General features: G+C 40.2%; 1 protein-coding gene across 1 annotated transcript; it reads right to left on the bottom strand.

The window, feature by feature from the left end:
• Positions 1 to 3,301: 3,301 nt before the first annotated feature.
• LOC112978745 (nucleoredoxin-like protein 2) lies at positions 3,302 to 12,988 on the bottom strand. The gene is made up of 3 exons (XM_026092422.2): positions 12,972 to 12,988; positions 12,380 to 12,734; positions 3,302 to 3,927 (listed from the first exon to the last, which is right to left on the bottom strand). Exons 2-3 carry the CDS (start codon positions 12,679 to 12,681, stop codon positions 3,759 to 3,761), a joined length of 471 nt encoding a protein of 156 aa, XP_025948207.1. The 5' UTR covers positions 12,682 to 12,734; positions 12,972 to 12,988; the 3' UTR covers positions 3,302 to 3,758.
• Positions 12,989 to 13,401: the final 413 nt, after the last annotated feature.

Genomic DNA, 13,401 nt, shown 5'->3' with positions numbered 1-13,401 from the left:
ATTATGTCAGATGTTGATTTTAATATTTTAAACAATTTGCAATAATGACACTACAAGAAAAAAACTGTCAGAAATAGGAATCATTCGGGTACAGCACAGATGACTTTTGCTAATTAGAAGACAAATATACATAAATTATACCCCAGAGGAAGCAAAGAGTTTGGTATCTGCAACAGAAAAATATTCCTATCATAAAGGACCATTATTCAGTAGGGAGACAGTTTTGGTGATTAATGCTGAAAGACTTGATGTGAACCTAGCTGAGAAAGAATCAAAACCCAGAAGAATTAAAAATGAATCCAGGTCTATAACACACAGAGAGAAGGTACTTGAGACACCATTTTTTACACCATTAGTGAAATGGATTATGTTCAAAATTTTGTATCTTAAGCATGTAACACTATTCTACCTTTTAAAATATATATATATATCTACGAAGCAATCTTGCCCTAAAAGAATCCTACTATTATAAGCATATTATTTGAAAATATTGAATGGGAACAGAACTACTGAAGTTTGACAACAGTAGCTCTTCAGGAATATCACAGAATGCCTAATGTGTAGCAGAGCAGTACATGAAGGGGGATTACAGAAAGAGAAGATGAGCAAAATATACAGGGAAAGATGTTGGGTTCACTTACAGTGATACTGTTTATTTCATTAGTAAATCTGCCATCATGCTTTGCCTCCTCACAAATGATATGTTTGGTGGTCACAGGAGAGGCTGCAGCATTCATCTGAACATAAAAACTAGTCATCTTCCTCAAAAATCACTCTATGGATCAATTTACAAAGTATCAACAGAAAATCCTCATCATTTTTCTTAGCAAAATACTTCCATATAAATCTACAATAATTCAACACTGTAGGTTCTTAAGCACTCTTAACATACATTGTTCCGTAAGTCATTTACTGATAATGGGCAATATCTAATCCAGTGGAATAAGGATGAACACTGTTCCTCTTAACCTTAGCTGGTTTTTGGTTAATTCCTTTGTAAGTGTTAAGCATCTATCAAAGCCACTGTGCTACCATCTACTGTTCTACAGGAAAAATGGACTTTCCCTCCCCTTCCCACCCCTCAAGGAAAAGAGCTGGGTACCCACTACTATTCAAAGTAACTGTGATAGAAGGAAGAGATGGTAGAAAGCTGCTAGAAAATTTAAGGCATATTTAAGACTTTGGTTTTAAGGAAGTTAAAGGGCCAATAATGCCATGAATTCAAGTATTAGTATGTGAGTAAGTCTGGTTCCCAGTAGACACACGTTCAAAGTAATAACAAACCTTACCTTCTACTGCTGCCCCATTGAGATCTGCTCCTCTGGCTTCTCACAGCACAAGGTGCTACTAACAAGCAAATATTTTCCACTACTCTATACTTCCTGTTTGTCGAACATGAATTAATTTAGCACTCAAAAGGACAACAAGCATTTTGAGATTCCAAGCACTGATGTGCAAAAATGACAACCCTAGATAGGAGTTAAAACAGATACTCTGTATAATACATATCTTTGTCATTATAAAATTCCTAGCTGAATTTTAATTTGAGCCTGTGTTATTGAGTCAGTGTTCCCTAACCTATTAAGGGACCTAATGCCACCTCAGTATTAAAATAGCAAGTTCTTCCATCTACAACCAACCAACCTATCTGAGCTTAAACAATGCCTGACATCTGGTACTAGGTCACAGTGGGTGTTTTCCCCAATGTGATTTATTCTGCATTCAGGTAACAATATTTGTATAAACTTTTGGAAGCACTTCTACAGTTGTTTTCTTATCTTCAGTTGAGCTGTTGTTTGAAATATATTTGCCATCAGCTGATCCCAGAACAGCAAGCACTGCCTGTGTACAACTTTCACAGAAATTCACTAGGGAGCTTAGTATTCGTTAAGAGGTGAACCTGAGAACTGTTTATATGGTTAGATGGTGAAAATTAGAAATTGTCTGCAGCATCCTCAATGTAATTTTAAGAACAGCTATGAGAGGCTCTAACTTGCAGCTCTGCCGATCACTTCGCAGATCTAATGTTGTCCATTTTCAATTGTTTCTCTGAAGTACTTGGGGTTTTTTTTGCTCATTTTGGAAGAGTACATGACCTCTTTTATATATTTCCACTCCCCAAACACACACACTCATCAGGAGAAAAATCATCTTTTCCTCTGTTAAAAGAAAATGACATAACCATATTATTAAGTGGTAAAATTATCCACACACACTAATCTCAGGTTTTTCTGTAGTATAATTTCTTCATGTTCAGAATTGAAAATGAATGAACTGGAATGTACGTATATGCCATCTAAGTTCAGACCCTGGGAGCTGGGTAAAACTAGTCTTAGGGATAATAAAAAGTTTCCAATACATGTAAAGCATATCATATATAGTAAATCACATAATACCATGGAATTGCAAACCAATGAATAAGCAGCAAGTAATCAGACCTCATGAGCAAACATGTGAATATAATGTTGAACAGACCCCGGAGTAAGGGGAAAGAAACCACCAGCATCCCGGCAAAGAAATGCCCACGATGAATGTCTGCCTCCCAGCCAAGAATTTAGGAGGCTAATGACTCACCATAAACCCCTTTTTCTTCTCCTTCAGGAAAACACCATTAACATTAGAATCAAGATGAAGGGTAAGCATTGCAACAGAGAAAGAAGTAGATAACTGAAAAGTTTATGGATATCAATTTTAACTGTCTTTATTGGGAATGAGTTGTAATGACTGGATAATCTAGATTGTGCATGTTAGTAACAAGTGTTAGCAACTGGACCAACAATAATTCTGTTAGTCTTTAAAGTCTAATCAACGAATTCTTAGCTTTGCACAGAAAGCGTGTTTCTTTAGCCCACCAATTGCATGGGTGTTTGGCCTGGGCCCCCTGTCATGAAGACTGGCTGTCAAATCTGGATGCCACAACTGGTGGAGAAAGTGCTCCAAATTAGGCTATAATTTAGTTGCCACATCATGACCATTCATCTCATATAGATGGTATTATTTTTGATGTTGCTGTTCCCACACACTTTGGCAAAGGGAGAAGACTGAAAACACTCTTCTCTTACACACTGATATTCTTTGACTCAACCTGACATTAACTTGGGAGACAACTACTCACCTTATGGAACCAAATTTAAAAATCCAGAGGTAAGGAAAACTCAGCAACGCTTACATTAACCCCACACAAACCAAAACAAAAGCAACAAAAAAGCATTTCTTCAGTACTGACTATTAAACAGACATGAGCCATTTAAAAATAATGCCATTTTCAGTCTAGACTAAGATAGAAGACAGACACATTAAATGCATATACTTCATAAACATTTATTAAAGCAAATAATTTATTTTTCTTGATAAAATATATGCTAATTGCCAGAAAAATTCTGTGATCAAGAAAAATAGGTTTGTATGTATACATTATTTTAACTGTACAGATCTGCAAAAATCAGGTATTTGCATAGATTTCACAGAGCTCCATTGTTATTGTCTAAAAGAGCTTTTCCTCCTAAAGCTCTCCAGTATTATCAGCAGTGCTTTGGTTCATACTAAACATAATAAAACAATACAAATAAAAGTAATTCTTTTCTTTTTTTTGACTTACTGGAATATCTAACCTTCAAGTTGAACTAGAACAAAAGTTGTTTACAAGCAAACACAAATAATGCAGCCCTACCCATTTTGTTTTGAACAAGGTAACACTCTTGAGAGTCCTACAGCATTTTCCATTATGCCTTGTCTTGTTTCTGTCTGCCAAGTTTTGTTTAGCTAGAAAAATTCTGAAAGATATCAGCACCCTCAAGCCAGTTTCGGAAACAGGAAAGCCCTTTGTCTCTGATCTGTTTTCTTCCTTTGTCAGTAATGACTTCTCCAGTTTGTTTCACAATCACCAGTTTAGGAATGGCTGTTATGTTGTATTTCTTCTTCAGATCACTGGGGAAGAAAAAAATAAAAATAAAACACACCATTAGGGAGCATCTTAGGAAATCTAGTCTCTCATGAAGTGAATTCTGGTCAGTACAAATGGGAGCACCCAAGTGGTAAGTGTCTGGGCTTCCCGAGAGCTTGGAGCACAGAACCGGTCAATACAGGGAGCTGGATGAGGCTGCAAAAGCGGTTATCCAGCTTTCTTCTTGAAACTAGGAGTTTACATGGTGCAACTCAGACAGCTCAAGGCATTATCAGAGTTGAAGCAACCTTCCTGAAACTGCTCCTCACTGTTGTCTGCAGTCTCCACAGGAGGGGAGACTGACCCTCAAGGACTGGGAATAAACTCATGGAAGGAAAGCGCAACGCCCTCCCCCACCTTGTGTTTACTGGCCAGAACCAGATGTCTTCAGGTCCCTTCTACTGGATAGCGAGGCAACAAAGGAGAAGGATCTTACTTAAATTAGCATAAGAAACAACTGTGTATTGGAGGAAGTGTAAGTGCTGCCAATTCCATACAGCTATTTTTTAAAATTCTCATTAAAACAGGGCATATAATCCTCTATCGTAAACAGAAGAGGTTATAATTATAGAAACACCTTAAATTCCTCGAGCAAGACAGGCTTTCTATATAAACAAAAATTTAAGCAATACAAAGATTTGGAAAAAGGACTGCACAGATTTGGAATGAGGACCAAACATCTTAAATTGTCCAAGAAAAAATTTCAACTCCTCCTCTCCCCATCACACAAACATTTCTAGTGCCTGTTTCTCTGTGTCAGGAAATAGAAACTATTTGTAATCCATTGTTTTCTGATAAAACAGTTAAAAAAAAATTTAAACCTATAAACCAGCAATGTTTCAGTAAAGAAATCTGGATCCATTCAAAATGGGTGAGGAGGGAACCCAGGAAAAATTAATCAGAAAAGACTTCTCATATTGAAGGATAGAAATTTAATCAGATTGAATTAATGATACGTGGAAATATAATATATGGAATATTAATACTGGAAGTAAAATTAACATTAGGGAGGAAAAATCCCAGAGTACACAAGACATTCAAAGAAAAACAAAAATACTTGCTGACACTGGCACATGATAAATAAGAAGGCATGAATATTAATTACACACCACAGAGATAAAAGTACACAAATAGCAGGCTATCGGCAACATGAAGCAGTAAAACAGAATTCACTGTTTACATAGATGAGTTGAAAGAGGAGCAGCATGCAAACAAAAGGAATATGTAGCAATAGAAAATATATCATGGAACGCCACATAATAAACCATTTCAGTTGAGCATGACACAGCCAACAGAAAAGTACAAGATGAAAAACTTTCCCAGGGAAAAGAGTTTAACCATGACGACAGATTTTGCTTCTGTTTGTTCATTACAGGATGAAATAAAAAGGAGGAAAAGAGCATGGTGTCTATATATATTTTCATAGATCCTGAAGAAACAGACACAGAATTCTGAACTGAAAGTGGAGCGCAAATAAATGTCTTCCTTGAGAAAGAAAATTGGAAAGTCTCTTCTACACAAGAAATTCATCTCACTTAAGAGTGATATAGATGGGATACGCAAAACAAATTTTGTCTGCTAGTAATTTACAATTTTCAATGTAGGTGACAAAGTAAAATTTAGGACAAGTAAGCCAGTAAAACCTGTATTATGACTAAGAGACTTAAAAAAACATTAGCACTGACAACCACCTACTAGCAAGAACTTCATTAAGTTATAGCAGAAGAAATTAAAAAAAAAAGTTTGAGTTCATTGGCATCACAGCACAGAGCTCTATTTCAATGGACATCAAATAAAATCAGAGTTTGTGGTTCAGAGTGCTCCTCAGTAGGAGGAGCCCCAGGTGTTTCCTGGAACTCCAGAACCCGCTTGCAGCCCCTGCTCCAACTCAGGCAGAAAAGCAGAGGAGGAATGCCTGAAGTCTTCTGCCTTAGTATATTTTTCAGGACACTGAAAAAACAAGCTGTTTCCAAATGCATGGCAATAGCAAAATTATTTTCACTAATACCAAAGAAGAAAGGAAATCATGTGTTGGATATAAAGAAACAGGTAGAAAAATATGGCGAGACTGTTCATCATAAAAGTCAGAACCTCCCCAAGGTATTCCCTGACCCCTTCCAAATTACGTGACAACACAGAAAAACTATTAACTATTAGGTGCCTCCTACCATGTGACACTATTCATAGGTCATCCTCCACATGTGGCTTCATTGAACTAGATTGTTCAGAGCAGAGATCAGTGAATTAAAGGGAATTTGTAATGTTCATTTTGGAAGGTAACATTCAAGAGAATGCCTTCTAGCATATCAACTTCACAAGAGATATTCCAGAAATTTAGTGGTAAGAATGGAAGCTATGGTCACAGACATGCTAGTATCTAAGAGGAAGTGAGAAACATAAAAAAAAAAATCCACTCCTCAGCTGCAAGTAGGGTAGCCTATCAAGAAATCCCAGAAAAATGCAGTCAGTATAGAGCCAGAGGTCCTGTCTTTCAGAAGAAGAGGTATCAAAAACAAATTAAGTGAACTGCGATAGATCAGCTAAAAGTAACAACCTCCCAAAAGACATGTAGCCTGTATCATGGAAAATGACCTCCCTACACTGACTTACATCAAAACGAGCAGAAATCAAGCACCTTTAGAAGAACCAGAAGAGAAAGAAACAAGCAATAATGTGACAGCCATCCTCCAAAATATCAATGATATCATTCTCAAAACAAATATTAAATAAATAGAATTGTAGTGCTTGAGAACCATAGCTACAGGCAAAATTGTATATTCATGTAATGTTCATCTGTGGTGTGGGGCTCAAGTGCCATACAATTTTGAACAAGTAGGAAAAAGATTTCATAGCAATTGCGGAAAAACATCAGAAATATGTTTTCCTTGAAAACAGGAGGAGTTAAAACATCACATCTTTAGAACTAAATAAACCCAAACACAAGTCTTAAAAATACAAGTAGTAAGACTTAAGTGAAATATAGACCAGAGGAGACATTCCAGAAACAGACCTTCTCTTACAGAAAGATACAAAAGAAAAGACAAATCCACAACAGGTGAAGGATACCAAAATGTGTCAGTAAGCTGGCAGAGCCACAACACACAAAATGTTTCAAGAGAAACTATAGTGTAGCCTAGCAACAGGCTTGCTTGCTTACCAGAAAATTCTGAAATAAAACCAAGCAACCAAGAATCCCCACAGACTATCCCAAGTTCTGCAAAAATGGGAGCAAAAAAAAAAAAAAATATTCCAAAGTAAGTCCATGTAGCAACTATGTAAAAAATTACCATCTTGTACCACTGGCACCATAAACAAGATGGGTGGAAGATGCATTTTATTGGTTCAGTGCACATAAAAAAGTTAGCTTGAGGTGCCTGACAGTTTCAACAGACAGAGACAAGAACAGCTGGAAACTGAAGGTAATTTGCCATGAAGACTGGCAGGAACTAACATTTTCTGTTCCTGAAGAAATGCCTGTACAGCTTATCCACTCCAGCACAGCACCATGTTTACACACCTTCTGGACTGAAGGTAACTTGCATCCAACCAGACCGAAGCATGCTCAGATTTTGCTTGCATTTGTGTGCAATCAATAATATGAATGTACCTGAAAAAGACTCAGGAACAGATCTGCAGAAAATGCTTCTTGATGACTGTGCAAGGTACTTGCAAAAACAGCTTTTTAAAACCTGCTAAGTTCACCCTCTCCTGTAGGGATCTCAGATCCTGTGACTCACCTGCACAGACAACATATGCACCATATATCAGATGGATTAACTCCAGTGACGACTTATAAAATCACTAGCCATAAATAGAAACATCACACATGCCACAACAGCAAACTCAGTTCTCTTTCAGCAAAATTAAAGTGATATAATTAATGACATTTTAAAAATAGGTTATCTAGATACTTCCAGTTAAGTGTTTAAGTGTAAATTCAGTGTCAGAATGACAAGATCTAAGGCCCAAGCAGAGAAAGCAGAAGAGGAAGATACACAGAAGATAGCTAGGGCAAACTGAACTAGCAGCTTCTGTGCAGACCCAGGGAATGTTTTAGCCAAATATTCTGAAAGATCAATACTTGGCCACACAGAAGGTTAGAATGTGGGAGGGCAATCTTTCATTTGCATAAGAAATACAAAAAGATGAAACTAAGATTATTCAGACAAACTGGAAAAGTCACTGTAGTTGTTAGGTCTTTGATTCAGAAAAGGTTGGATGAAGGTTTCTGAGAGAGCAAAGTTTTTATGCTACCAGCTGAATAGTTTTATAAGAGGGTTTTTGATATATAGACAACATGGAACACAGTTAATATCGTATTTGGAATATGAACAGTACATACTATACACTAAGGTAATACGGTAATGTTTTGACAATATTGGAATTTAACAGCTTTCACTTGACTATTTCTGCATCTCTAAATATTAATGCTAAGCTGCCACTCCAAAAAAAAAGAAAGATAAAAAAGCTTCTTCCTTTTAACAAAATGCCACACTTAGCATTTTCCCTCATGACAAACTTACGACAACGACACAAGTACCAAGTTATAAGCTATGAAGCCTATACAAAGGGGGAATTTAAGTATTTTTTTTATATTGGACATACTGATTCCTGGCAATTGTAATAGCTCTTTTTGTTGTGTATGGCATTTTTATTCACCTGTTTTTGAATTTTCTTATATTTTACCAATTTGGTCAAGGCCTTCAGACACCTCTGATTAGATAGAACTACAATGAAACATGAGCTCATACTTTAATTGATACTGCAGAGAAAGCTCAAGTCATTTCTTACTTCCTGCTCTTTCAAAAAAATACATAGTTAGCACACACACACAGGAGACCAAAAAGTAAAACACACGGGAAACCAAAAGCTATATACTGTTGTCATATATTACAAAAGTATATACTTACGTTCAAAGGAGAGCATAAGGCTCATAACTCAAAGGACATATGTCCAAGCGATGGAAGCCTTGCTAATCTGTTTCTAGCAGTACACACTATAATACACAGTTCAATACGTGAACTTTCTGTACTGTTAAACGTCAGCCACATAAAGAAGCATAAACCTCCTAAGAATGGGGTTTAATTTTAAAATGTCCATTAAGGTTTCTAGACAGCAGTTAAAAAAGACCAGGAAGAGGCTATAGTTCGTAACTGCTCAGAGATGCCTTTACCTTCCACCTTCTACATTCCTCTCTCAGCCTCCCTCACACACCTCTGTAGGTGCCAATCCACACTCACACCTAAAGCTTCTGAGTATAAAGCTTAAGCACACCCTTTTTATTTTCCTTTTTTCAGTAATCTTTGGGGATTATGATTTTCCCTGAGGCAGACAGAACATGAGCTTAGTAAGTATCTGTCTATCTGGCAGCCTGCAAGAACTAGTAGTGTGCCATGCACAGCAATACAGAGAATGACTGATTCCAGTGAGGCTTAGTATAAACACAACACACAGTTGTGGATCACAGTGAAAACATAGATCCTCATTTGCTAAAATTGGTTGTTGTCATGCACCTTCCTACTCCTCCTCTATACTAACCCCTTCCTTTTCCCTCCTGTTCATTTCCTTCTGGATTGTCTCCATTCCTCCCCTGCAAGGATCAAAAGCCCATGCCTCCAGCATTAAAACCAATATTCAAGCTGAAGGCAGTCAAGTCATCAGGAGCTGCATTTCCTGCAACTCATGCCACACACTGTATGAAGTAGCAAAGGTGCAGCCCCACCTCGGGGAAACACTCAGGATTATGGTCAGGATTGCAGGACTATTAGTGAGGAGCCCCGAGATCTTGCCGTGAATTCAGATTTTTGCTTCTCCGCAGGTACGTGCAAAGTGTTACACTTAGTACACTACATTGCAGACTCTTTCTTGACACAATAAAATTCACCCCCAAGAAACTCCAGGCTTCCAAGTGTGGACTGTATTTTAGATAGTAAATCTAAAATTGGCTCTTTTGCACCTAGAAGGAACTTCAGTCTGCACTGCAAATACACCTTAAGCACTGAAGTCATAAGCTAATGTATTTTAACTTCATTGAAAATACTGAAGTGCCCTCTTTGCGTAGACCACAAAAGAGCAACCAAATTATTTTTTCATGGTTTACAATGGAACACTTAAAAAAATTATTAAATCGCCAGAGTGATTTTACAACTATGTTCTTACTGAGAACTAAATAAACTAGTAAGAATTATAGCTTGGTTTAACCAATACACGTCTGTCTGGTCTAATGCCTGCAACGACTCACCAGTATCTCTGAAGCCAAACTAATCAGTATTAATTCAAGTTTAGCTTCTTGAGCATCTGCATGTAACCCTTTATTCTTGTACCTGTATAAGAAAACTAGAAAATCATTGACTTTTTACATCCCTCTGCACTTTTTTCTTTAATCAGTCATTTCAAACACCATGGTATCACAGCTACGTGACAGGACAGGCTGTGTTCCTCAGAAAGATTCTAAAGGATGTCATGGACTGCCTAGAAAAGACAATCAAATTATCTGCATACCTCCGTTCCACATGACCTGGGTAAGTCATGGCATAGTCAGAAGTAGAACCCTAATGCCCTAGAGGCTGAAGCTGTAAGCACATTCCCACAGCCAAGCCAAACAGCTTGCTGGATGCAGTACCTTCTCCTTCAGGAAATTTGTCTGAATTTTATTAGTAATGACCAAATACAGTCACTACCTGGGAAACAACTGGAGAACTATGGAAAACAGTATTGTTATTTTAATCTATTTGAGTCAGTGGAAACAGTCATTAAAAAAAACCAAAACTAACATTAATCCACAGCATCCTCAGCAGCAACACCCAGGTAAGAACCAAGGAAGGATGAATTGTTTTCAGGCTTCAGGTTGTTTGCTCTCGAGGTGGTCAAAGTGTCCTGACAAAACAACATTTGTTAACTTCCTTCAAGCTGAATGAGCAGCAAAGCAGTTAGACTCTGTATTTGGTAGCACACAGGTATAGATCTAGCATTAAATGAACTGGCTTAGTTACCAGAAAAACTAGAGTTGAGTCCTTTATTAGCTCTAACTACAAGACTTCTAAATCTTCTTGTTGACTTTAATTACCAGTCCTTGCTTAAAAGCCATGCTAATTCCTTGACTTTGATGACATCTGTAACAATGAACCCCACAATCTACATGTATTTTATTTCAAATGAAAAGTTCCCCTTTATCAGTTTTGAATTCACCACTTTGATTTAACTGAATGAAACCCTGCTGTTCCTATATTACAAGACACAGACCATCTGTACCTTCTACTTCTGTTACAGTATATGTTCTTATGATATACTACCTTATATATCCCAAAGCTTAAAGAGTTAAAAAAAAAAAAAATCCTTTTTTCAGTCTCCACTTCTAGGTATTTCAGTACCCCTAAACATTTTATCTGTAATCCCACTCTATCCTTCTTGAGATGAGCTAAATCATACTTCTGACAGTAGTCCAGATGAGGCTGCATCATTACAACAGTTGTTGATACTAGCATGTGCAAGTAACAGGATGAAGGTAACATCCCTCTTCTTTGTTGTTTTGACCCCAGTATCACACTGAGGAAGCTGCCTTCATGAATGCCTGTTTAGAAACCTACAAGCACAGGACTTTTGCCCTCTAACTTTTAACATTTGTTTTTGTCACAGCTAAACCATGACAGCTGTTAATACATTTCCTCTTCACATAGCTTATCTGCTTCTCTCTGAAGTTCTTCATAGCTTGCTCTACTCTCCTCTAAGTTTTTCAGCTGTGAGTTTTGCCACTCCTTCATTTGCCTTTATTCCAGAGCATTAATAAATTAGACAACCCAGCACAACCTTAATAACAACTTTTTCTGGACTGAAATACCACCACTTGATCCTTGTTCCCCACTAGTGTTTTTTTGATTCACTATTACTTAGGTCCTTCATTAACCCTTCCTTGACCCAGATCTTTTGAAGCCTCAGTTACGTAAAAACGATTTTCCTTGTTCTGTTGCATTTTTTTTTGCAGATGTAACAGGCTAAAACCAAGAAAGTTCTTTGAAGAGAGTAAGCTTAGTTTAAATTTAGGCACAGCCTACGTAAAGGTAAGGGAGAGCCACATGGTAACAGTAGCTCTTTAGAGAACAGGATGAAAGTATAACTAGGTTGCTGGGATGCTGGATTGGCATTTTTTGTTACAGAAGATGCTGCAATCTGAGTTTCTTACTGTACAGCTGGAAGACTGGATGAGAAGGGCAGGTGGGGGCCCCGTGGAGATGCTGCATCAGAGGCTTCGCAGCTAGAGTTCACTCACTACAACATCGGCACTTCTTGTCCTCGTTTACACTTCAGAAGCAGGGATGCCAACACAGTACTGAAGGAGGGCGAGCGGCGCTCAAAACCAGGCCGGCTCCACCCGCCACAGCGCGGAGCACCTGCGAGGGAGGCCCGCTGCAACCCCCCGCCGCCGCCCGCGGTACTCACTGCTTGTAGGGGTCGTGGTAGGGCAGCGCCAGCCAGTCGCCGTGCATGGCGCGCATGTAGCCCGCCATCTCCTCGGCGCTGTGGTCGGACGAGATGAAGACGACCTCGAAGGGCGCGGGCGACTCGGCCTCCTCCAGCAGCTCCGTGTAGAAGTCGCAGAGAACGGGGGTGAAGTCGCGGCACGGGGCGCACCAGGCGGCCGAGAAGTACAAGCCCACCACCTTGTTCTGCAGGGCCTCCTCGGGGTCCACGCTACGGCCGTCCTTGTCGACGAGGAGCCGCCCGCTGAACACATCCACCATGCTGCTGCCCCCCGCCCCGGCACCGCCGCGGGCAGGGCGCCGCCGCCGGCCACCTGAGAGGACACAGCAGTGGCACCAGGCACTAGGAGACAAGGCGCCCCCCGTGCGCCGCCACGCCGAGATCCCCCCTTCCCGCCCCGCAGCAAGGCAGACAGGGAGCCGCGGCGAGGCAGGGCTCCCCCCCCGCGCCGCTCACCCCGCCCAGCGACAGGGCTCCGCGAGCCGCCCGCGCTGCAACCCGCATCCCCCCTCCGCCGCGCGCTGCCCACATCCTCACTCCGCGCCCTCACCGCCGCCTTTTATAGCCGCCCGCCGGCGGGGGCCCCGCCCTCTTTCACTGACAGCAAGGCTCGCCAATCGGCCGCCGCGGCAGGAGGGGCAGCGCCCCGCCCCCTCCTCGTGCCCGCGGGTCGGGGGGCAACGGGCCCAACGGTCGGCGAGTTTGAATCCCAACTGCAGCGGCAGCGCTACACGCTACCTCACACCCCGCTAGAGCCAGGCGGGCCTCCAGCGCAACAGCCCTCTCTGTGCCCCTCTCAGCCCATCCTAGTCAGACCCTACTGGGGTCCAACACATGGGTACGGCGCACCCAGCAGTGTGGGCGGGGTTATTTTTAACCATGTAGGGTCAAAACTAAATTGCACTCACCTGTGCCTTCCTAACTCTCCCACCGAACAACGTTTATCTACAGCTATAACACCTACAGCAAGCAGACACTGC

This window comes from Dromaius novaehollandiae, chromosome W, assembly GCF_036370855.1.
Source record: "Dromaius novaehollandiae isolate bDroNov1 chromosome W, bDroNov1.hap1, whole genome shotgun sequence".
Classification (NCBI taxonomy): domain Eukaryota; kingdom Metazoa; phylum Chordata; class Aves; order Casuariiformes; family Dromaiidae; genus Dromaius; species Dromaius novaehollandiae.
Note: the sequence above shows the minus strand (reverse complement) of the source record. Positions and strands in the feature narration are given on the sequence as shown.